At 43.6% G+C, this 25,012-nt stretch overlaps 1 protein-coding gene across 1 annotated transcript in view; it reads left to right on the top strand.

Annotated features, from left to right (window-relative positions):
* The window catches only part of tgfbi (transforming growth factor, beta-induced), a 28,205-nt gene extending 4,845 nt beyond the window's left edge, over positions 1-23,360 (top strand). The window contains exons 4-17 of the mRNA XM_085789002.1: positions 225-382; positions 4,872-5,036; positions 9,581-9,727; positions 10,338-10,479; positions 10,563-10,775; positions 11,155-11,292; positions 11,412-11,554; positions 15,276-15,412; positions 15,912-16,042; positions 17,090-17,214; positions 17,292-17,394; positions 17,840-17,904; positions 22,690-22,714; positions 22,845-23,360. Of these exons, the coding sequence (XP_085645128.1) occupies positions 225-382; positions 4,872-5,036; positions 9,581-9,727; positions 10,338-10,479; positions 10,563-10,775; positions 11,155-11,292; positions 11,412-11,554; positions 15,276-15,412; positions 15,912-16,042; positions 17,090-17,214; positions 17,292-17,394; positions 17,840-17,904; positions 22,690-22,714; positions 22,845-22,906 (1,754 nt within the window). The 3' untranslated portion in view covers positions 22,907-23,360. The remainder of the gene's footprint in view (positions 1-224; positions 383-4,871; positions 5,037-9,580; positions 9,728-10,337; positions 10,480-10,562; positions 10,776-11,154; positions 11,293-11,411; positions 11,555-15,275; positions 15,413-15,911; positions 16,043-17,089; positions 17,215-17,291; positions 17,395-17,839; positions 17,905-22,689; positions 22,715-22,844) is intronic.
* The last annotated feature ends 1,652 nt before the right edge of the window (positions 23,361-25,012 follow it).

The following is a 25,012-nucleotide window of genomic DNA, read 5'->3' as shown; positions in this document are numbered from 1 at the left end:
TAATGAAAACATGATAAAACCGTTTGACTATCTCGTTCACAACCGATGGTGTCAAGACTTCTCATGTACTACACTGTACGACACTGACAGTTTCACTGACATGAATATTTACTTTTGAGGGATGAACTTTCCATGTTGAGCGAGTGATGCACTTTTGCAGGTTATCCAACAGGTTTTACAGTTTGTACTAATTGTTTTGAGAAATGCACTCAAACTGTGTGCAGCGCTGCCTCTGGTGAACATCTACAACACGCTGGGCGTGGTCGGAGCCTCCACCACTCAGATGTACTCGGACCGAGCCAAGCTGAGGGACGAGATCGAAGGACCAGGAAGCTTCACCTTCTTCGCCCCGAGCAACGAGGCCTGGGCCGCGCTGCCCACCGTCAGTACACACACACACATGAAGTAACCAAGTACAAATACTTTGTTACAGTACTTCAGTAGATTCTTCAGGTATCTGTATCTATCTGGACACATCTGTCCTTCCTACTCCTCACGTCCTGCTGTGTTCTGTTCGGTGCTGGACGTCTCCTTGTAGCATTGATGGCAACAATTCATTTTTAATTTTAATTGTTTTAACTTTATTGCCTTTAATGCACATAAACAGATGATTAACATCACAAAACTAAACAAAGAGTCATCTTGAGACTGGGTCTCATCTGTCACGCAGAGATAAAGGTAGAGCACGTAGACCGTATCTAGTTCTCTAACTATAAAAAAGTCATATTTAAAGCAATAAAAAAAACAATAAATGAATAAAAATAGGTAAAGAGATAATAATGACAGTAGTTATTTAAATAAAATTGAGGTAACGCTTTATATTAAGGTCCTTGTAATAAGCATTAGTTAATAGGTAAGAAGGCTCTTATAAGTGATTACAAGATGCTTATTAACATTATTATGCATTTATAAGACTATATATGTATTAATAGACTCATAATAATATAGTTAATAGCAGACTATAATTGATTTATAATAAACTTATAATAAACTTAGTTAACTGTTTGTTGATGCTTATGAACATTAATAAGATCCTTATGAGTATCTTATAATTGTTCATAATAACATTACAAACACATATATTGACTCAACTAGCCCAATCATTATGTCTTTGTTATGCCTTTATTAATCCTAAGGTATGTGTAATAAGCGTTAGTTAATAGGTAATAAGGCTCTTATAAGTGCTTACAAGTATTAATAGTCTCATTATAATATAGTTAATAGCAGACTATAAGAGATTTATAATAACTTATAAGAAACTTGTTAACTGTTTGTTGATGCTTAAGAACATTAATAAAATCTTCATGAGTATCTTATAATTGTTCATAATAACATTACAAACACATTGAGTGTAGCCCAACCATGATGTCTTTGTCATGCCTTTATTAATCTTTTTTGTTTGATTTATTAACATTAATATATACTTTATTGCTCATCTATTATAAATTAACTATGCACTTGTTAACAGTTAACTATGCTTTTTGCAGGTACTGGATCTAAAGCGAGAACAATGTCTTATTAATGCTGATAAATCTTTTATTGTGCATTATTATGCCCTTATTATCAGTTAACTATGCATTTGTTAACAGTTAACTATGCTTTTTGCAGGTACTGGATCTAAAGCGAGAACAATGCCTTATTAAGTCTAATAAATCTTTTGTAATGCATTCATTAATGGTTAACAATGATTTTCACAACTTCCACATCTGTAATGAACAATACATGTGGTCAAGGTTGATGAAATGTAAAGAAAAGATTGCATAGTAATACAAATGTTTCAACAGTGAAGCCCAACATTGTTTTATTCATTGCTGTCAAGTAAAGAGACATTTTACTGAAAATGTATAAAAATCTAAATCACCTAAAACAGGTAGAAAGCCCCTTTAAAACATTTAGGCATATTATACAAATAATTTAACTCAAAAAAGTGCAATTTTGCAAAGTGCAACATGATTTTTATAGTACTTAAAATGTATAAAAATAACCTAAAACAGGTCTTTGAAAAAAAAGTACACTTTTATTTTTTTTTTATTTTTAATTCCATTGAACATTTAACGCAGCTGCTCTTTTGCACTCTTGTTTGCATCAAAAGCAATTCCCTCTTCCTCTTCTTCTTGCCATCATCTGAGGTTGAGGAGCTTGAGGAGTCTGAGGAGGGGTCGGGAGAGAATGAGGATAGAGGAAATTTACATCTGAGTTTTCATAATGACATTTTTTTTAATGTAAAAACATAAAAAAATAAAAGTCTCGATATATCCTGCAATAACACTTTACAGTTTAATTTTCAAGCATTTTAAATAGAGTCTTAATGTAGCACATTTCATTAAACTCAAACTCAAACTCAAATGACTGTGCTGAATGTACACAGCAGTAAGTAGGCTATCATGTACAGAAAAGTGTCAAGAACATATCAGACGGTGCACAACGAAAGAGAGAAGTTATATATTTCGACAATGTACATTGTATGTATATAAGCCTAGCTGGAGACAAAATAAACTACATTTTAATATAAAAACGTTCTCACTGATACACAGAGAAGCGCTTCCGTAGGGCAGCAACAGTCTTGAGGCGGCTAGGTCTACACTAGCTTCGGCTAACGTTAGCTATGCATGTTTGAGTTTGTACTAACTAGTTAGCAGCAGTTAAACTTACCAGAAGAGTCATCCTCCGTCTCACAACGCTTCCTCTTGTCAGCTGCTTCTTTTCGAGGCCCAGAATGGGTTTGAATTCTACTCGGGGGCAAAAATGTTGGGCAACTACCTCCATTTTACACATGGGCATGTGTTAAGCTATCAGCTGCTAGCTTAAACCGGAACTTCCGGTTTTGCTGTTTGCCTTCAAAATAAAAGCGAAAGGGTAAATTGTTTCAAGTGAGAAGAAACTCTACTCTTCTCCTCCGACGCACCTTTCTGAAAACCAAAATCAAATGCATAATAAAAGATTTATCAGCCTTAATAAGACATTGTTCTCGCTTTAGATCCAGTACCTGCAAAAAGCACAGTTTACTGTAAACAAGTAAACTTATAATACGTAGATGAGCAATAAAGTATAATGTTAATAAATCAAACAAAAAAAAGATTAATAAAGGCATGACAAAGACATCATGGTTGGGTTAGATTGATACTCATGAAGATTTTATTAATGTTCTTAAGCATCAACAGTTAACAAGTTTCTTATAAGTTATTATAAATCTCTTATAGTCTGCTATTAACTATATTATAATGAGACTATTAATACTTGTTAGCACTTATAAGAGCCTTATTACCTATTAACTAACGCTTATTACACAGACCTTAAGACTAATAAAGACATAATGATTGGGCTAGTTGAGTCAATATATGTGTTTGTAATGTTATTATGAACAATTATAAGATACTCATAAGGATTTTATTAATGTTCATAAGCATCAACAAACAGTTAACTAAGTTTATTATAAGTTATTATAAATCTCTTATAGTCTGCTATTAACTATATTATAATGAGTCTATTAATGCATATATAGTCTTATAAATGCATAATAATGTTAATAAGCATCTTGTAATCACTTATAAGGGCCTTATTACCTATTAACTAATGCTTATTACAAGGACCTTAATATAAAGCGTTACCAAAATTTAAATTTGGAGGTATAAGGTGAGATAGTCAATAACTGGCGCTGGTACTTTTAGCTGTAACTATGCAGTCAGACATCCCATAATGTAGACATGCTTTACTTCCTGTAACCACTTTTCAGGCAGTGTGGTCACTGTGTGGTCACTGGTTCCTCTAGCTGTCGTTGCTGTGATGTTTCTGGAGACAGACGTTGTTAGTTGTCCTGAAGAACCTGATTGTGACCTTCCAGTCCAATTCCTTATAGAGTTGACTCATCGTCTGTTACTGCATTCAGCTCCTGTTCTATTAGAGTCTAGTCTAGTCAAGCCATTTTAACATTTAAAGACTGGATATGTGTTGCAGATATCTGTAATTCAGTTTTGCCTAGTCAAAAAGAATATTTCACATCGATATCCACAACTACGTTCTTCCTGGGACAAATGGCGTCACTTTAACCATTCATGTGTATGAGGTTTGTCATTATAGATATCTACAATTCAGTTGCAGATATCCGCTATGTGAATTACAGATATCTGTAACTGAATTACGACTAGTACTAATTCCAGTTTGAGATATCTACAAATTGATTCTGACTAGTCATAATTCCAGTTCAAGATATCTTTAATTCACCTCAATTAAAGATATCTACATGTCCCTTTTTGGATATATGTAATTAAGCTTTGACTAGTCAAAATGACGTTGTAGATATCTGTAACTGGAATTATGACTAGTCAAAATGACGTTGTAGATATCTCAAACTGGAATTAGTACTAGTCATAATTCAGTTACAGATATCAGTAATTCACATAGCGGATATCTGCAACTGAATTGTAGATATCTGTAATGACAAACCCCATACACATGAATGGCAAAAGTGATGTCATTTGTCCTAGGAAGAACGTAGTTGCGGATATCGGAAATATTCTTTTTGATGAGGCAAAACTGAATTACAGATATCTTGAATGAAAAATCCAACTATTCAAAATGTAGTTACGACAAGTCACAAAGACGTTGTTGATATCTACAATGTTAATTCCAGAGAGTCAAACTTAGCTTTTAAATGTTAAATCCACTTGCCATACTAGTCTGACTCATCCAGCCTGAGTCTTTTGTCATTTTTACTTTATACTTTTACTTCTAAAGTACATTCCAGAGACTGTACTCTATTACTTTTACTAGAGTAAAGGAGTTGAACACACACACACAACAGTGACTGGTGTTGATGTGAGGCTGCGAGCGGCCCAGACAGGGAGTGATGATGTCATGTGTTGGCGCTGCAGGAGATCCTGGACGCGCTGGTGAGCAACGTGAACATCGAGCTGCTCAACGCGCTGCACTACCACATGGTGAACCGCCGACTGACGTCAGAGGAGCTCAAACACGGATCCTCCTTCTCCTCCATGTACCAGGACTTCGACGTGCACATCCACCACTACAGCAACGGGGTCAGACACACACACACACACTGGAACACACACATTACAGTTGTTCTCAGTTGGTTTGGCTCATTTCTCTAAACAGAAATTACATTCTCTAAACTCTCAGATCATTTGACAGAACAGTGATAAAGTTCAGCTCAACACCATAGATCACTGGCAAAAGCTCATCCTCTCTCTCAAAACACTTCACTCTTGTGTCAAAACTAAATTTCCTTCTCATACAAATATTCAGTTTCCCCAAAATGCATCGTCCCTTTGGCATCGTGTGAGCACTGCATGTCAAAATGTTTAGATGTTTTGTCCCTATGACAGAGGAGCATTGAAACGTCCCTCATGTCTACCTCTCAGTCTGAGCCCAGTCCTTCATTCACAATAGTTACTGGACTACTTTTTTTTTGTCTAGCTAACAGAATACAATTGTGTACAAAACTGAGAAAAAAACAACAACAGGGTTTTAGGGTAAGAGTAGCCTATAAGGTTTGACATCACACATTGCACTCCTACTCAAGGAAAGGTAACCATTTTTATTCGTATGTAAAGTAACTTCCATTCATAAGAGTAAAAAGAAAATGTAAACATCATAATATACTGTAATATAAACACATGAACAAAAACAAGGAAAATTATATGTAGCCTATATTGCTGTAAATTAATATGGTGGTGGTTTATGTTCTTGACTGAACAGACTATTGTGCATGTGAGGCTGACATGTTTTGGAGAGAACAACCATCAGACTGAGAATCAACAGTTTAGATCTTTCTTTCTTTCTTTCTTTCTTTCTTTCTTTCTTTCTTTCTTTCTTTCTTTCTTTCTTTCTTTCTTTCTTTCTTTCTTTCTTTCTTTCTATTTACTCCAACCAAGGCAATTTCACAATTTGACAATATCATGGCAAATCACAACATTTCTTTCATTGGTTGGAAGGGAGCAGGGCAGTGGCGTCATTTGGGTATGGCGGTGTATGGCACTCGCCATACCTTGACTTTGGTAGAAAATGTTCGGAGTACTGGCACATAACCTCTGGCGTACCGGGACTTTTTACGGCGTACCGGGACGGCGTACTGTGTCCTGTTGTATCTCTCTGACCGACTCGCGATAGTGTTGCCTCTTTCTCACTGAACACCATGCTGCTCTTGCTCCTCTCTCCTCCTCTCTCTCTGTCTCTCGCTGAGGGGCGGGGCTGCCCCGCGCCGTGCGCTGTGTCTGTGAAAGCGCGTGTACGAGTGCACGCCGCTGCATCATAGGTGTAACTCATATGACTGTATAACTCCATGTGCTGTAGACGTGAATGTGGAGCGACTAAAACCTTTGTGAGTTATAAAGCCATCAACATGACTTCCCAGTGGTGCCTGCTAACAACTTAGTTTACCACTTATTCCACATGCATAAATATGAGTCATATTTCAGTGCTTGTTTGGCTAACACTAGCTACTTAGACAGTAAAATGAAAGCTCTTATTTGAGAAACACTGTGAAGCTGCTGCAGTCATCTTGTTAAGAACAGGCTAATGACAGCTGTCTGTGGAGTGTGGAGGCTGTTTATCTTGTCACAAATCACAAAAACTTCTAATTGAGACAAACAAGTCCCAAGCAAGGCCCTCTCTAACATTAGGCTACCTGAATGTAGTGAATCACAGCAGCAACAGGAGGAATCACTCATTCAATTTAGTTGTTGTGAAAATTTTAATTTGTTCCCAGATTAAATTTACTCTGATTTTGCTGTTAAACTTTGCTGTTCTTACTGTAGAAACATGTACTGTAGATTAGCAGTGAATAAACTCATGTTGGCAATAATTTGTTGACACAAAAGAAATGGCAAGGATACAGACACCTTTTACGGAGTGGATAAACTTCAAATAGCCTATTCATTTGTCTCCAGAGATTATTTACAAATGGATTTTAACAAGAAAATACTTGTTAATACTTCCCACGCATCCTCGAAAACCTGGAAAATGGTTATCCAGTCATGGAAAACACATGGAAATTGAGAAAAAGTGTCAAAGGTCCTGGAAAAGCTGGAGTTGTCCTGGGAAATTATTTATCACACTGTTACATCAACTACGAGAGCTCTGTTTGACTTTTTCAGACCCCACTAATGATTTATTTTCAAAAGATAAATAAGTTTGATTGTGAACCCTTGTGTGGGGTATTGTGAGTATCATCCAATCCATAGCATTGATAGTGATAATTCAGGCCTAGTCCACACGAACACGGGTATTTTTGAAACCGAACTTTTCTGGACCCCGGTTAAAAAAAAATTCGCGTCCACACCACCGGTGTGATAAAAAATAACTCCGTCCACATGAAACCGCAAATCCGTCTTCATGTGCATTCCAAAGCAGTAGGTGGTGATATCACTCCTAACAGGAAAGCAGCTATAACCTGTACAGAGAGAGTGGAGGCTCAAACAGCTCAAACTGACCGGCACCGCGAGTCCGCGCTACTAACACGTACCCCGCCCGTAATCTCTTGTTTATGACAGATACGAAAATACACAAATACACACATCGTAACGACAATCCATCGATCCACTGATTGATTCTGAAAGGCTTCATTTAAAACAAATGTACAGGACGGAAGGAAGCAACACAGTGGGGAAGTGACCGCAATTTACAATTTGATAAAAGCCTATTTTAGCCATATCAGCATGGTGGGGTCCGCCCGCTATTCCGACATGTCTCTATTTAGACATCCCGCTATTAGACGACATCCCTCTATCTAGACATGCCGGTAGTCCGACACTTTTTGATACCGCTATTCCGATTTTTTTTTTTTTTTTTTACAGCTGCGATACCCAGGCGCGTCTCTCTCTCTTTTCTTTTCAGCATGCCTGTCACCGGTTTGATGAGGGAGTGATGTTCTTAATTTCAACAACTCAACTATCAAGTCGCAAACAAAACTAACACACATGATAAACAAACAGAACTATGCTGCAGTTTGTTTGTCAAGTTAACCTGTCACCTTCAGCACCACGGACAGCGGAGAGCTGCGTCTGTGAGCGTCTGGGCTCTGGGCTCAGGGCCTGGGGCCTCATTTATCAAAACTGTAAGTAAGCAGTGTAAAACTGCTGCTACTAAATGTTTTGCTTAGGCCTACGGAGAAAAGACACCCAAAATATTTACACCTTTTTTAGATCTATCAAACTGTGCATGCACAACTCTCCGCAATTTCTCTTTGATAAATCAAACTGGTTGAATGGTGTGCAGTTGTGCACGTGAACACACCTCTGCCCCCGGAATGCGTAGACACAATGGTCAGCACGTGCATATTAATTAGCCATGTGCTCTCTGTGGAGCAGCAACAAAGTTATTCTCTCTTCAGCTGACTTCAGTGACAGAATAATAACAGTCTCAGTAGCTGCAGATCAGGGGTGCTGCTGCCGGTGTGTTTTTAAACTTGGAGGGTTTGTTTTTTCTTCTCTCTTATAGGCCTATGTATTTGTGTATGAGAAACAGTGTCTCAGATGAAGAAAAAAAATCAGGACAGGTCTGACTATAATGTAGCCTAATCAATCAATGTCGGAAAAGCGGAATGTTTGAAAAATAGTAAAGTGCCCCCACTCCGACAATGAAAAAAGAATCTCGGACTAGTGGGACGCTTGAAAAATAAAATTAGAAGTCAATGTCGAAATAGCGGCATGTCGGAATAGCAGCATGTAACCACATATGGTGACCACGCGGTTTTGTATTAGTGTCCGCATGTTTAGTGATTATTGATATTCACAGGAGCGTCTGAGTGGTCAGCGCATGGTCAGCGTCGAGAACTTGACGTGCTAGCAACAGTAACTAGGGAGGGCAGGGATTTCTGAAAAATGTCCGGTTTTCCTGTCCACACGTGAAGCTGAAACCGGAGTTTTCGAAAAAGTTCACCCTGGACTCTGGTTACAAAAAACTCCGGTTTCAGGAGCCCAGTTCTGCGGTTACGTGTGGACGAAAGGCCAAACCGTGTAGAGAAACACACGGTTTCAAAAATACCCGGGTTCGTATGGACGGGGCCTCAGAAAGCTTCGTGATTTTGCTCTCAAATCACACCAGATTGCTGCATTTCAATTTACAATGCGCACAAATTTTCGGACCCCCCCGTGAGGGGTGGGTCCTTGCCATACCTTGTCTAAAACTGAAATGACGCCACTGGAGCAGGGAGAAGATACATCTTATATTGCCTGCCCCTCACTCAATATCCAATTCTTCTAGTAATCTGTCTGTCTGTTCTTGCCATAAAACATACAAAATAAGATCTATTCTCTTGGACATTGTGCTACTGCAGCCAGCTGAACTTAATCATTTGCAAAGATGTACGAAGACATTTGCAATTTGATGAAATGAACGAGAAATACAATTCTGTTGTGAACAATCACCAAGTTGTTTTGGAGATTTGTCCATGTTGTTTTGAGAATGTAATTTCTGTTTAGAGAAATGAGCCAAACTGTAACACACTGTCTAAGCTAAGCCCCGCCCCCGCTAAGATAAGCCCCGCCCCCTCAGGTGGTGACAGTGAACTGAGTGTTGTCTAAGCTAAGCCCCGCCCCCTCTAAGCTAAGCCCCGCCCCCTCAGGTGGTGACAGTGAACTGCGCTCGTCTGATCAAACCGGATCAACACGCCACCAACGGCATCGTGCACGTGGTCGACCGCGTCATCACCGCCATCTCCAACAACGTGCACACGCTCATTGACATCGACGAGGACCTGGAGACTCTGCGTGTGAGTACAAGTCTGATCCAGATCCAGATCCAGGTTTCAGTCTGATCCAGATCCAGGTTTTAATCAGATCCAGGTCCACAGATTTCAGTCTGATCCAGATCCAGGTTTCAGTCTGATCCAGGTCCAGGTTTCAGTCTGATCCAGATCCAGGTTTCAGTCTGATCCAGGTCCAGGTTTCAGTCTGATCCAGATCCAGGTTTTAATCAGATCCAGGTCCAGATCCAGGTTTCAGTCTGATCCAGATCCAGGTTGTAGTCTGATCCAGGTCCAGGTTTCAGTCTGATCCAGATCCAGGTTTCAGTTTGATCCAGGTCCAGGTTTCAGTTTGATCCAGGACCAGGTTTCAGTCTGATCCAGATCCAGATCCAGGTTTTAGTCTGATCCAGATCCAGGTTTTAGTTTGATCTAGATCCATGTTTCAGTCTGATCCAGATCCAGGTTTCAGTCTGATCCAGATCCAGGTTTCAGTCTGATCCAGGTCCAGGTTTCAGTCTGATCCAGATCCAGGTTTCAGTCTGATCCAGGTCCAGGTCCAGGTTTCAGTCTGATCCAGGTCCAGGTTTCACTCTGATCCAGATCCAGGTTTTAGTCTGAGACTGCTGTGTTTCAGACGGCCATCGCGGCGGCCGGTCTGACCGCCATGCTGGAGGAGGAGGGGCAGTACACCATCTTCGCTCCCACCAACGAGGCCTTCGAGAAGATTCCTCAGGAGACGCTGAACAGGATCCTGGGAGACCCCGTGGCTCTGAAAGGTGAAACCAGGAGGCAGCGTTCCGGCGTTCCGGCGTTCCGCCGGTTGAACCTGACTGACCCGTGTCCTCCTCTGTTTCCTCAGACCTGCTCAACTACCACATCCTGAGGCAGATGCAGTGTTCGGAGTCGATCGTGTCCGGCGCTCCGATGGAGACTCTGCAGGGAACGGTCCTGGAGGTCGGCTGCGACGGAGACCAGATGACCCTGAACGGCAAGGCCATCATCACCAGGAAGGACCAGCTGGGAACCAACGGAGTCGTCCACTACATCAACGAGCTGCTGATCCCAGACTCAGGTACAGAGACAGAGAGAGAGACCACGTTATGTAGCCCCCCAGGGGAGAGGAGCTGTAGACGCTGAAGCTGAAGCTGCTGCTAATGCTGCTGCTGACGCTGAAGCTGAAGCTGCTGCTGCTGCTGCTGAAGCTGCTGCTGACGCTGCTGCTGCTGAAGCTGCTGCTGACGCTGAAGCTGCTGCTGCTGCTGAAGCTGAAGCTACTGAAGCTGCTGCTGACGCTGCTGAAGCTGAAGCTGACGCTGAAGCTGCTGCTGACGCTGAAGCTGCTGCTGCTGCTGCTGAAGCTGCTGCTGATGCCCATGGCTGGAGCTACTGCTGTTAATGCTGAAGCTAACGCAGTAGAAACTCAATGATCTCAATGATTTGATCCTCTACAGCCAAAACTCTCCTGGAGCTTGCCGAAGATTCATCTGTTTCCACGGCAACCAAACTGTTTGAGGAAGCCGGTCTGAGACCCCACCTGACGGGGTCCGAGGCTCTGACCCTGCTGGTTCCACTGAACGACGCCTTCAAAGGTAACACACTGTTGTTGTGTCTTCTTCATCTCCTCTGACTGTCATCCTCACACCTGTGTGTGTGTGTGTGTGTGTGTGTGTAACAGGAAGTTGACCCTGTGTTTACCTTTGTGTGACAGGAAGTGTGACGATGACCTCTGACCTGAGGAAGCTGATGACCAACCACCTGCTGAAGCAGCAGCTGTCGTCTAAGTCTCTGTACCACGGCCAGGAGCTGGAGACTCTGGGAGGACTCAGACTGAGAGTCTTTGTCTACAGAAACGTGAGTCTTCACCATAGATATATACACGTAATGCTGCGTTCAAGACAACTCGGAGGTCGAAATTCCCAACTCGGAAATTTCCGACTTCCGACATCATTTCGTTCACGCTGCAGGAACTCGGAAGAAAAAAAAAAACATGGATACCTGAAGGAAGTTTGGCATATTGTGGCTCATAGCTGAATACGAAAAATCAATGCAGCAGTAAATGATGTTTATTTTGGAGGAGAGGAGACGCTGCAGATGAGTGCACATATAATGTTACAGCCTTGATAACAGTTAAACGTTATTTCCGTTACATACGAGGACCGCAATTTCACACCATACAACAATCACAGCTTAATATAAACGTATTTCATATAGGCTACTGCAATAATACACAAAAATATGCATTCAAACCTCAACAAATAACTTAAAATGTCTAAATTCTAACCGTTTAAGACGAGGGCTGCCATGTTTTGATGTTGTCATGACGTCAAGTCGGAATGTCGGAGCTCTGATATGATACTCGAGTTTCTGACCTGTAATTTCGTTAGTTCGACGCCGTTCAATTCATTTTTTACAACTTGGAGCTCGTTTTTTTCCGACTTCCGAGTTGTCTTGAACGCAGCAGTAGTCGCCACATTCAGGCCTGTCAGACGCGTCAACACGGCGGCCATCTTGGTCAGGGCTTTCTGACCATAGACAGTCAGCAGTCAGACCCTTGTAGAACAAATTTCAGTATATTTATGCATGTGCGTGTGTGTCTGAGTATGTGTACAGTAAGTGTATGTAGGATGTATCATAAATAAATGTCTGACATTTATAAGAAACCAAACGGCTTGAAAATCGGTTGAATATTCAGTGAGTTATGGTGATTTTAATGGTTGACAGACCTCTGCCTAAATGCAGTAAGTAGACACGGTTTGCCCTGACCAAGATGGCCGCCGCGTTGACGTATCGTTTAATGGACAGCAGCGTCAGAGGCGGCATCTATTTGTATCTATGGTCTCCACACCTGCGACAGAGCTGCGTCCTCCTATTGGTTGACATGTAAATAACGAGTCAGAGCTCCGTCCTCCTATTGGTTGACATAACAAGTCAGAGCTCCGTCGTCCTATTGGTCCACGTGTAAACGACGAGTCAGAGCGCCGTCGTCCTATTGGTCCACGTGTAAACGACGAGTCAGAGCGCCGTCGTCCTATTGGTCTATGTGTAAACGACGAGTCAGAGCGTCATTCTCTGCTTCCACGTCCATTGAAATGCATTGCAGTTAGTCAGTTTTCATTCGTTTTTATATGTTTTTTCTTGACATTTTAAGTTTAAAATGGTCAAACGGTGTGCATGGGGTACATGCAAGTTGCAACTCCGACACTAGGTATCCCGAGAGGCTGGGCGACGGGGTGTATTTTTTTTTTACCTTTTCCCAAGCCATATCTCACCCGAGAGAAGTGTCTGCTCTGGATAAAGTTATGCGGTAGACCACAACAGCAACTAAACGTGGATAAAATTAACAAGGATGTCTACATCTGTTCTAAGTTAAGTCAACAACGTATTTGAGGCAACATATTGTCAGAGATGTTTAGATGTTAGCCAGTATCACAACTAAGCATAAAGTCTGCTAGCTTAATGCTAACTTAATGTAAAACTTCATAGACAGGCTAACAGAAATTAGCCAGTCGCTATCGGCGTTTCGCGGCAACCGACAGCCATAGCAGTAAAGCTAAGTGAAGATTTGGTGACTTGGAGATGATATTTAATCTTTCTGTCTCCAAAAATCATCAATTGCCTCCTGTGAAATGTCTCCTACTGTGACAGCTGCCATAGCAACTGTCACCGAATGTTGACTGTTTGTCCGAGTGAGTGGAGGGGGCGGGGCTTAGCCAGAGGTCAATTGGTCCACGTGTAAACGACGAGTCAGAGCTCCGTCATCCCAAAGACGGTTTATAAACCAAGACCTTCCATGAGAAGGCAGCTTGTATGATGTCACGTGGGCTTCTGCACGGCCACGCCCCTTTAGGGAGACCAGAGGCAGCATAGAATGTATTGACTCCAATGGGAAAATTGAACGTGAACACAGATTATGGTCGAGTCTTTCTCCCCACAGTCACTGAAGTAAATTTTGGACTCATTTTCCACAAGCCACATCTCTTCTGAACAGTTTGACATGAAAATGGCAATTTTCAGACAGACACATCAGGAGAAAATCCACTTTGTTCAAGACCTGTCTCTGTCTCTACGACACACTCTCGCGAGATTTGGCACGGATCTCCTAGGCAACGTCAAACAAATGGCTGCGAACTCCCATGAAAATGATTTAAATTATTTTTGTCATGCTAAATATGACTGTTAGTAGTGTAAATTTTTAATGTTATCATAAGAAAATATAAATATCTCACTTTCATCTACCTACAAATTGTATAAATCCACACACACGTTCACAGACGAGGTGGGGTGACGGTTGGCCACGCCCATTTAGAGAGATAGGAAGTGAAACCATTTCTATCATTGGAGCAGCCTCTCATGGAGTATCTTTCCATATATTGAATATCTTTGGTCGTCCTGGTGGAAACAAACCTGGTATTCTCAGCTGATGATGATGATGATGATGGTGGTGATGTCTGGCGGTCTGGAGGACCAAGCGCAGCTCTCACAGTGGTTTTCTGGAGGTCCTGATGAGTCCAGCTCCAGAACCTGGTCCTGACTGGAAACCGCTGAGTCCATAATGAGCCGGTGGTTTTCCTTTTCCTGGAAGCGTCGGTCAGTGACTCAGACCTGGATCCTGCAGAGACCGTCTGAGTCCTGCGGCTGTGTCATCCGTTGCTAGGCAACTGTGAGGATTGTCTGTTGTCATTGTCTCCGCCTCCGCAGTGATGACATCATGAGGTCATTCAGTTCGTGTCTGTTTCTCATTGAGGTAAAGGTTAAAGAGGAAGACCCGGTCTGGAAACTCTGTGGCATGTGGTGAGTTCATCCTGGACCAGAACCACGTGGAGCCACCAGAGACCACTTCAGATCCTGGTCTGATCCACAGACCAACATCAACAGTGAGACAGCTCAATGATCTGCATCAGGCTGAGTCCAGGACCAGAGAGAGATTCCACATCCAGGTCCAGGTCCAGGTGGTCCAGGTCTAGACCTGTATCTCAGGTGGTCCAGGTGGTCCAGGTTTAGACCTGTATCTCAGGTGGTCCAGGTGGTCCAGGTTTAGACCTGTGTCTCAGGTGGTCCAGGTGGTCCAGGTCTAGACCTGCATCTCAGGTGGTCCAGGTGTAGACCTGTATTTCAGGTGGTCCTGGTGTAGACCTGTATCTCAGGTGGTCCAGGTCTAGACCTGTGTCTCAGGTGGTCCAGGTCTAGACCTGTATCTCAGGTGGTCCAGGTGGTCCAGGTTTAGACCTGTATCTCAGGTGGTCCAGGTTTAGACCTGTGTCCCAGGTGGTCCAGCTGGTCCAGGTCTAGACCTGTGGTCCAGGTGTAGACCTGTATTTCAGGTGGTCCTGGTGTAGACCTGTATCTCAGGTGGTCCAGGTCTAGACCTGTGTCTCAGGTGGTCCAGGTGTAGACCTGTATCTCAGGTGGTCCAGGTGGTCCAGGTGGTCCAGGTCTAGACCTGTATCTCAGGTGGTCCAGGTGGTCCAGGTCTAGACCTGTATCTCAGGTGGTTCAGGTCTAGACCTGTATCTCAGGTGGTCCAGATGGTCCAGGTGGTCTAGGTCTAGACCTGTGTTGTGTTGTGTTGTAGAACCTGTGCATCGAGAACGCCTGCATCGCGGCTCACGACAAGACGGGCCGCTACGGCGCCATGTTCACCGTGGACAAAGTCCTGACGCCGCCGGCGGGAACCATCATGGACGTCCTGAAGGGCGACGACCGCTTCAGGTGAGAACATGCCAGCCAATCAGAGTTTAGTTTAGTTTAGTTTATAGTTTATTAGTTTAATAAGGGACAGTGTGCAATTACATTAATCATTTAAAGGAAAAAAAATGAAAAGATGGTTGCACCAGATTTAGCTCCCAGCTAATTTCCATCTGTAGTCCCTACACATAACATAAAAGTTAAAAAATACACAGAATACAAGCTACTATACAAAGGTGAGGCATAAACAGACACAGTTAGACAATGGACAAAACTTAGACAACAACATGTATGAGGTAGGCAAAGTGCAAAGTGCTTATAGCAGCAAGATGTTGATTGTCATATACTGTGTGTGTGGTGGACACGTGTGGTGGACAAAGTGCAAAGTGCTCATAGCAGCATGATTATTCATAGTATTGATAATAATAAATAAAGTAATAATAGAGGGCTCTCTCTTCTCTCCCTCCCGTCCACATAACGCTCATGGCCCCGCCCCTCTTGCCCCGCCCCCCTGTGGTTCCAGCCTCCTGGTTGGTGCGATCCAGACGGCCGGGATGACGGAGCTGCTCAACCAGGAGGGGGCGCTCACCTTCTTCGCCCCCACCAACGACGCCTTCAGCGCCATGACGCAGGCCGAGCGCAACCGGATGATGCGTGAGTATGAAACATGACATGAACACAACATCTGTGACATCACCAGTGACATCACCGCTCCACTGCCACAGCTGCTTCCTGGTTAAAGGGACATTCTGCTCCTTTTCCACAAATTAAAATAGTTCCTGAGTGTCTGTGACCTGCTTCAGTCAAAATACTCAACAGATCAAACATCACAGCCCAGTTTCAGCGCCTGTCCCTTTAAATGCAAATGAGCCACTGCCTATGGCTTTCTGTACGTAGGCTAGAGCCCTGGGGCAGCGCTGCTCCTTTCTCCAGTTCACACCTGAAGCTTCACCTTTCATTCAAACTAACTAATGCTACCAATACAGGTGTTAGATTTCATCAATGAGACCAACATTTACCTCCTAAAAATAATTTAACCAGCCGGCGGTAAACCTCTAAAAACCTGCGGGTAAGTTAAAGCAGAAGTAAGCGATCCGGTGGTTTTGGCTAACTTCATATCAGCCGATGGAGTTAGCAGTCCCCGCCCTCGTCCCTACGTCACCACATTCACGCGCATAACTTGGCTGCACACACAGAGAGGACCGCCCCTTTATGCCGTTCTCTCTCCTCATTGGATAAAGGTTGTAGGATACAAGGAAAGTTTTCTCCTCTGCTTACAGCAGAGCAGAGTGACTGACAGACCAAACACTCTATATAAGTGATTGCTGTCGGAAGATACAACTATTTAAGACTTATATTAACACAAACATTCCGCTTACTTCTGCTTTAATTAGCGATCGTTTTCTCCCCCGGGATGACGACGGAGGTTGGCTGGCCGAGCAGCTCTGCAGACCAGCTGCTGCCTCTGTGACGAGCCGGTCGTTGCTAAAACTTAATAAAGTGAGGTAACAGTGCTAAGAAAGACAGTAAAACACGGCGTGCAGAGCCATCATTGTGTTTCCAGAACATCTAGCAGGTTCAGCTCCATCAACCTGATGATGTCACCTCCTCTAACTCTGACCCTCTAGAACCAGGATCCAACATTTAAACATGAGTTGTTGTTGTGGACAGGAGCTGTAACAGGTGTGTGTCTGTTGCTAGGTAACCCTCAGGAGCTGTCAGCCGTGCTCAGGTATCACCTGGGGGAGGGCATGTTGGTGAGCGGGGGCGTCGGCTCTCACACCAGACTGAAGCCGCTGCAGGGAGTGAAGCTGGAGCTGGGCGTGGTGAGTCATCGATACATCTGATTGGTCTCTGATCGGTGCTAATCGATGCGACTGATTGGTGTGTTTGGTTCTTCCAGAGGAACTACACCGTCTACGTCAACAGGGTCCCGGTTGCCGACGCCGACCTGATGGCCACTAACGGGGTCGTCCACGGCGTCAACAGCATCATCAAACCTCTGCGTGAGTCTCCGCCCCTTTGCAGGGTTCAAGACCCAGACCAGGGTCCTGGGGTTCAGGACTCAGACCACACTGCAAAAACTCAAAATCTTACCAAGAATATTTGTCTTATTTCTAGTCAAAACAAATCTCATTCTACTTAAAATAAGACTAATCACATTAAAAGTAACGTTTTTAGACACTTTTTACTTCTTTCAAGCAGATTTTCACTTGAAATAAGTAGAAAAATCTGATAGTGGAGCAAGTTTTTCTAACAAGCACAAAAAACTTGCTTTCACTGGCAGATTTTTCTACTTATTTCAAGTGAAAATTAGTTTGAAACAAGTGAAAATGATCTAAAAACAAGTTAATTGGAAAGATTTTGAGTTTTTACAGTGCAGGGTCCTGGGGTTCAGGAACTGGATCCTGGTCCTGGAGTCGAGTCCTGATCCTGTTCTTGTCTCTGCAGCTCCAAAGGTTGACAGGGAACAGGCTGATGGACCTGCAGCTCCTCTCAGATCAGCGGCTTCCAGGGTGAGACTCAGATCAGTAGAGACCAGTAGACACCAGTAGAGACCAGTAGAGACAAATAGAGACCAGTTGAGACAAGTAGTGACCAGTAGACACCAGTTTAGACCAGTAGAGACCGGTTGAGACCAGTAGAGACCAGTAGACACCGGTAGAGACCAGTAGAGACCAGTTGAGACAAATAGAGACCAGTAGACACCAATAGAGACCAGTAGACACCAGTTTAGACCAGTAAACACCAGTAGAGACCAGTAGACACCAGTTTAGACCAGTAGACACCAGTAGACACACCGGTAGAGACCAGTAGACACCAGTTTAGACCAGTAGACACCAGTAGAGACCAGTAGACATACTGGTAGAGACCAGTAGACACCAGTTTAGACCAGTAGAGACCAGTTTAGACCTGTAGAGACCAGTTTAGACCAATAGACACCAGTTCAGACCAGTATACAACAGTTTAGACCAGTAGAGACCAGTAGAGACCAGACACTGGTAGAGACCAGTAGACACCGGTAGAGACCAGTTTAGACCAATAGAGACCAGTAGACACTAGACACCAGTTTAGACCAGTAGAGACCAGTAGACACCAGTAGAGGCCAGTAGAGACCAGTAGAGACCAATTGAGACCAGTAGACACCAGTAGACACCAGTTTAGACCAGTAGACATCAGTAGAGACCAGTAGACACCCGTAGACACCAGTAGAGACCAGTATAGACCAGTTTAGACCAGTATAGACCAGTAGACGCTGGTAGAGACCAGTAGACACCCATAGACACCACTAGAGACCAGTAGACACCCGTAGAGACCAGTAGACACCAGCATAGACCAGTAGAGACCAGTAGACACCAGTTCGACAGGTCGACAGGGAACAGGCTGATGGACCTGCAGCTCCTCTCAGATCAGCGGCTTCCAGGGTGAGACTCAGATCAGTAGAGACCAGTAGACACCAGTAGAGACCAGTAGAGACAAATAGAGACCAGTTGAGACAAGTAGTGACCAGTAGACACCAGTTTAGACCAGTAGAGACCAGTTGAGACCAGTAGAGACCAGTAGACACCAGTAGAGACAAATAGAGACCAGTAGACACCAGTTTAGACCAGTAGACACCAGTAGAGACCAGTAGACACCAGTTTAGACCAGTAAACACCAGTAGAGACCAGTAGACACCAGTTTAGACCAGTAGACACCAGTAGAGACCAGTAGACACCAGTAGACACACCGGTAGAGACCAGTAGACACCAGTTTAGACCAGCATGTTATTAAAAAAAAGTGAATCCCCTCTTTTTGTGAGACTTGTCACAGCCCATGCTGATAGACTGCCTGCAGTCAACTATTTATTCCGTCTATAACTTTACGTCTTTTGGGATGGAATAAAACTGCAGTCCGGGGTTTCTTTGGCGACTGCTATCACAGTCAACAGCACAATATAATCCTGGCATCTTTCAAATAACGTCAATTTTCGGTCTCTTGCTGATTTACTCCTACTACTCCACTTGTTCTGGTAACGTGACGCTGTGATCTGTGCCCAGATTGCCCTGATTCGGACACAAATATGGCGGCGCAGAAACACAGTGACGTCATGTGAATCTAATGAATACAACAGTTTAGACCAGTAGACACTAATAGAGACCAGTAGAGGCTAGTAGACACCAGTAGACACCCGTTTAGACTAGGGGTGGGACGATATGGGTAACTCACGATTCGATACTGTGGCGATATTTGGCCCACGATAATGATAATATCACGATACACGATATCTGCGATATTCGATATATTGCAAGAAATTTCATCAACGATATATCACGATATATGTGACTGAAAAAAAAACATAAAAAGGAAAAAGTCTCATGCATTTATTCCAAAACTTTGTACAATGTACAAATGAATAAACACTGTACAGCTGGAGACATTAAAGTGCATGAACATTAATAACATGTCTTATGTAAACCAGGACAGTGCTTTATGATACTTAAAAGTCAGTAACAACTTGTTTTATGTAGTTTCTTATGCTTTCCATTCGTGGTATTTAAAAAATCAGCTGTCAGAGAGAGAGAGCAGCCTCTTTGGTGATAAGAAGAACAAGTTCTCTAGTGTAGGACATGAGGAGAAAAAACATGCAGGTTTTCTGTAACATTACTGTATAAGACAGCGCCAACCCCCCCCACTCCGTCCTCCCTCACCAGGCTGACATTATAAGACAGCGCCAACACCCCCCCCCACTCCACTCCACTCCGTCCTCCCTCACCAGGCTGAATGAACGGGCGATTGGGGGGAAAAAAGAAAAAACTCTCTAGTCGAAGCTGCAGCTCTACGTCGCACACAACGGCAACAACAGCAACTACAACTCCCTCCTACAAATGTACGATAGTTGGTGTGACGTGCAGAGCGCAGTGGGACGACTCATGTCTCAGACCGGATCATGTAAATCAAGCTGCAGAAATGTCCGGGGGACGGGAGCGTTGCGGTAACCGTAGTAACTCACACACACACAGAGACACATACGCCTGTCTGTGTGGTTGCTGTATATTTTACCTTCGCAAAACAGTTCTTGCAGATTATATTCTTTATCCAGTGTTCTCCTGTCATCTGTTTCGTAAAAGCCAAAGTGGGTGCACACTTTAGAGTGGAAACTCTGGTGGAAACTTGCGGGTGGGTCTTCTTCTTCTGCCGCTACTCACGCCTACTTTACCCTCATTTACGGGATTAGCGCCCCCACAAAAAGGACAGGAGAGATTAAGTATTGATGGTGAAAAAAAAAAAAGTACTGACGGTGACAACGGGGTAAATGGGTGTTGTAACAAAATATCGATATTTGCCGTCAGTGTATCGATTATTTATTGCGACAGAGAGCACAACAATATATTGCAATATCGATTTTTTTTCCCACCCCTAGTTTAGACCAGTATAGACCAGTAGACACTAATAGAGACCAGTAGACACCAGTAGACACCAGTTTAGACCAGTATAGACCAGTAGACACTAATAGAGACCAGTAGACACTAGTAGACACCAGTAGAGACCAGTAGAGACCAGACACCAGTAGAGACCAGTAGACACCAGTAGAGACCAGTAGACACCAGTAAACACCAGTAGAGACCAGTAGAGACCAGTAGACACCAGTAGACACCAGTAGAGGCCAGTATAGACACTAGTAGACACCAGTAGACACCAGTAGACACCAGTAGAGACCAGTAGAGACGAACAGACACTAGTAGACACCAGTAGACACCAGTAGACACCAGTAGAGACCAGTAGACACCAGTAGAGACCAATAGACACTAGTAGACACCAGTAGACACCAGTAGACACCGGTAGAGACCAGTAGACACTAGTAGACACCAGTAGAGACCAGTAGACACTAGTAGACACCAGTAGAGACCAGTAGACACCAGTAGACACTAGTAGACACCAGTAAACACCAGTAGACACCAGTATAGACACTAGTAGACACCAGTAGAGACCAGTAGACACCAGTAGACACCAGTAGAGACCAGTAGACACCAGTGGACACCAGTAGACACCAGTAGAGACCAATAGACACCAGTAGACACTAGTAGACACCAGTAGACACCAGTAGACACCAGTAGACACCAGTAGAGACCAGTATAGACACTAGTAGACACCAGTAGAGACCAGTAGACACCAGCAGACACCATCAGAGACCAGTAGAGACCAATAGACACCAGTAGAGACCAGTAGGCACCAGTAGACACCAGTAGAGACCAGTATAGACACTAGTAGACACTAATTGAGACCAGTAGACACCGGTTTAGACTAGAGCACTGGAAAAGAGAGTAGCGACACCACCATAGACTCCCGTGGTAACTTTATTCTCCCCCTAGTGGCAGGATATGGGTATTGCAAATCCGCCCAAGAAACCCATTCACTCCAATGTATGTGTGTTGCCAACTTGCTTGTAAATTGATGAAAACTGCTGTGTTTTTGCTTTTAGGTGCCTTGGTCATATTAAGTTATGCTTATAATTTATTTATTTCAAAATTTAAATTGTATTGTGTTGAACAACTGTTTTTTTTTTTATAAACATAGATATAACACACAAAATAAAAGATGACAACACTTAAAAAACATTACAAAATGTGACAAAATCAAACCCAAAACGTATTATGTTAAGTTTTTCCTCCAATTTTGATTAAAAAAATGATAATTAATAAAAACACACGGAGCTGTTTACAGTACGTACCGGTCACACAGCGGACAAACACAAAAGGGGACGAGCGAACGCTTTACAGTTGCTAAGCAACCACCAGCTGTCAAAATAAATAACATAAAAAGCCTCGCATGGAAATAAAATAAAAGCCAGCAGCACAATAACTTGCTTGACCAAACAAACAAACTAAAGAAAACACAGGCTTAAGTGGCGAACAGTTAGCTAACACAGTTGAATTTAGCGCGCAAACACTTTAGTGGACTTATCTTTATCATTTAAAACAGCAAGCATTCGTGACACAACAATTAATGGCCACTATATGTTAATATTTATCTGTAAAAGGGTCCACGATGATGCTATTAACGTGGGTGATCTATAAATGTCCTTAAATTATTGAAAATACCGCACTTACTCATTCACCAACACTGCAGAGATGCCAGCTCTTGGGCGCATTTGCAATACCCATATCCCGCCACCAGGGGGCGTTTCCACTTGACCAATGCGTGTCGCTACTCTCTTTTCCAGTGCTCTAGTTTAGACCAGTTAAGTGGAGACCAGTAGAGGTGTGATGTGTTCAGGAACTCCAGGGACAATCAGTAACTGTGTCGTCTCCGTCCAACAGGTCGATTCCAAGAGCTTCAGGAACGGTGAGTTTGTGTTTGGTTAAAGAGGAACTTTCTCTTTCCACCTTAACTCTGTAGGATTTCCACCTTAAATAAAAACAAAAATGTGAATCAGAGCGGAGAGTCGGGTTCTGATCCTGGTTCTGGTTCGCAGACGACCTGTTCCAGAAGGTGATCCGTAGCCGCTCCAGCAGGATGATGACCCACGGTCAGTGAACACACGGCGGAGGATCCAGATGCAACCAAAGAAGAAGAAACCCTGAACCGGCCTGGGCCCAAACGGCCTCAGGTTCGATTCCCTGCTGCTCCTCTGGGTGCACGAGGCATTCACTGCCACTTCAAATAATCTGTACAAATGGAATAAATCAGAACAACTCAGTGTGTTTGTTGCAGGAATTCTGGGAAACGTAGTTTCACTCTGAGAGAAACAGTTTGAATTTACTTCTTATTTTTTATCAAACATTGATTTGTTTTCTGTAAAAACTAGTGTTGAGCAGACGTCTGTGTGAGTGTGTGTGTGTGTGTGTGTGTGTGTGTGTGTGTGTGTGTGTGTGTGTGTGCATATGCGTATGTGTTGCGTGTGTGTGTCCTGCAGCATGTGGCAGGTTTAAATCATCGACCCGGCGTCTCTGTAGAATCTGTTTTTATAAAATAAACTGAAGGAGTGAAACTCACGAGTCGTCTGTGTGTGTGTGTGTGTGTGTGTGTGTGCGTGTGTGTAAATCATCTGTAATCTGTGCACGTTTCCTCCGTGCACGCTCGGCGCCGCTGGAGGAAACGTTATGAAATATTAATGCAGTGCAGAGACAGAGCTCCTTTTTACAGGGTTTAATGAGAAGACCTGAACGCCTCACACACACACACACACACACACAGACTGAGACAGGATATGAACCCATTTTCTCTTCAGATTAAAAATAAGAGAAGCAGCAAAATAAAAGTTTCACATCTTTCTGTTCGTCATCAGTTTGTTCCTCCTCTTCTTTCTCCTTTATTCTTCTCCTCTTCCTCCTTCTCCTCCTCTTCCTCCTTTTCCTCCTCCTCTTCCCTCTCCTCCCTGTCCTCTTCCTCCTTCTCCTCCTCCTTTTCCCTCTCCTCCTCTTCCTCATTCTTCTCCTCCTCCTCCTCCTCTTCCTCCTTCTCCTCCTCCTCTTCCTCCTTCTTCTCCTCCTCCTCCTCCTTCTTCATCCTCTTCCTCCTTCTCCTTCCTCATCCTCCTCCTCCTCCTTTTCCTCTTTCTTCTCCTCCTCTTCCGCCTCCTCTTCCCTCTCCTCTTCCTCTTTCCTCTCCTCCTCCTCTTTCCTCTCATCCTCTTCCTCTTTCTTCTCCTCCCTGTCCTCTTCCTCCTCTTCCTCTTTCTTCTTTTCCTCCTCCTCTTCCATCTCCCCCATATGAACTGAAGAGTTCAACACTCAGATTAAGGGCTTTTATTTTGAAAATCCAATGTTAAATAAAGACCATGGACGAGTCTCAGGGCCGGATTTACTAAAGGTTTGCGTGTATTAAAACGTGTGCAAACGTGATTGCACGCGCAAATACATGTGGAACCTGATCTACTAACCGGACGCACCGAGGATTGCGTCCCTCACACGCGCAGAATAGCACGTGCGATCCATTTAGCGTGTTTGCCTTGATGAATAATGTAAATATGGGCGTTTCAGCCAGAACGTGCTAAATACTGGGAGGAGTAGATGCAAATAGATTTATTTAGCGCGTGCAATGTGATTTACCAAACCAGGAAAAGATTGCGGTGGCTGTTTTTGCGTCTTTATTCACCACGTCTGAAAACCATGTACTAACTGATACAACTTTGCCAAAACGTATGCGTTTATTGATTTGATACCTGTGAGAGCCCCATGATCTTACATCTCTGCATTTCCTCACGTCTGGGTAATTCTGTAACAGTTTTTCCAGCCGTGTTAAAAGTCTTTTACGCGCCGTTACGCACGGGGCACGTCTGTCCTGCAGTGCGCTCCTCTCCTCTCCTTTCCTCTCCTCTCACCTGGCTGCTCAGCTCCGACTCTCGGTCCCGGTCCCGGTCCCGGACTGAGACACGTCACCGCTGCCTTCACCCGTCTTTAATCCCTCTGGTCTGTGGTCAGAGCGTTTAGATCCGTGTGTCCCACCTGAGCTCTCTATTAATCCACTCGATCATGGGCGGCACACACACACACACATATTACAGGTGTGTGATTGTCGCTGCAGCTGCTGCCTGTTCGTCACTATATGACGAGTTGGGCCCTGTAGCGATTTGTGTTTATTTATCTAAACAGAGCGCGAGAGAGATGAACACACATGCTGTTGTGGCGAGATGTGGTGCAG

This window comes from Trachurus japonicus, chromosome 10 (assembly GCF_045865225.1).
Source record: "Trachurus japonicus isolate A0001 chromosome 10, Traja_1.0".
NCBI lineage: Eukaryota > Metazoa > Chordata > Actinopteri > Carangiformes > Carangidae > Trachurus > Trachurus japonicus.
The sequence above is the reverse complement of the archived record's forward strand: the minus strand, read 5'-3'. Positions and strand labels throughout refer to the sequence as shown.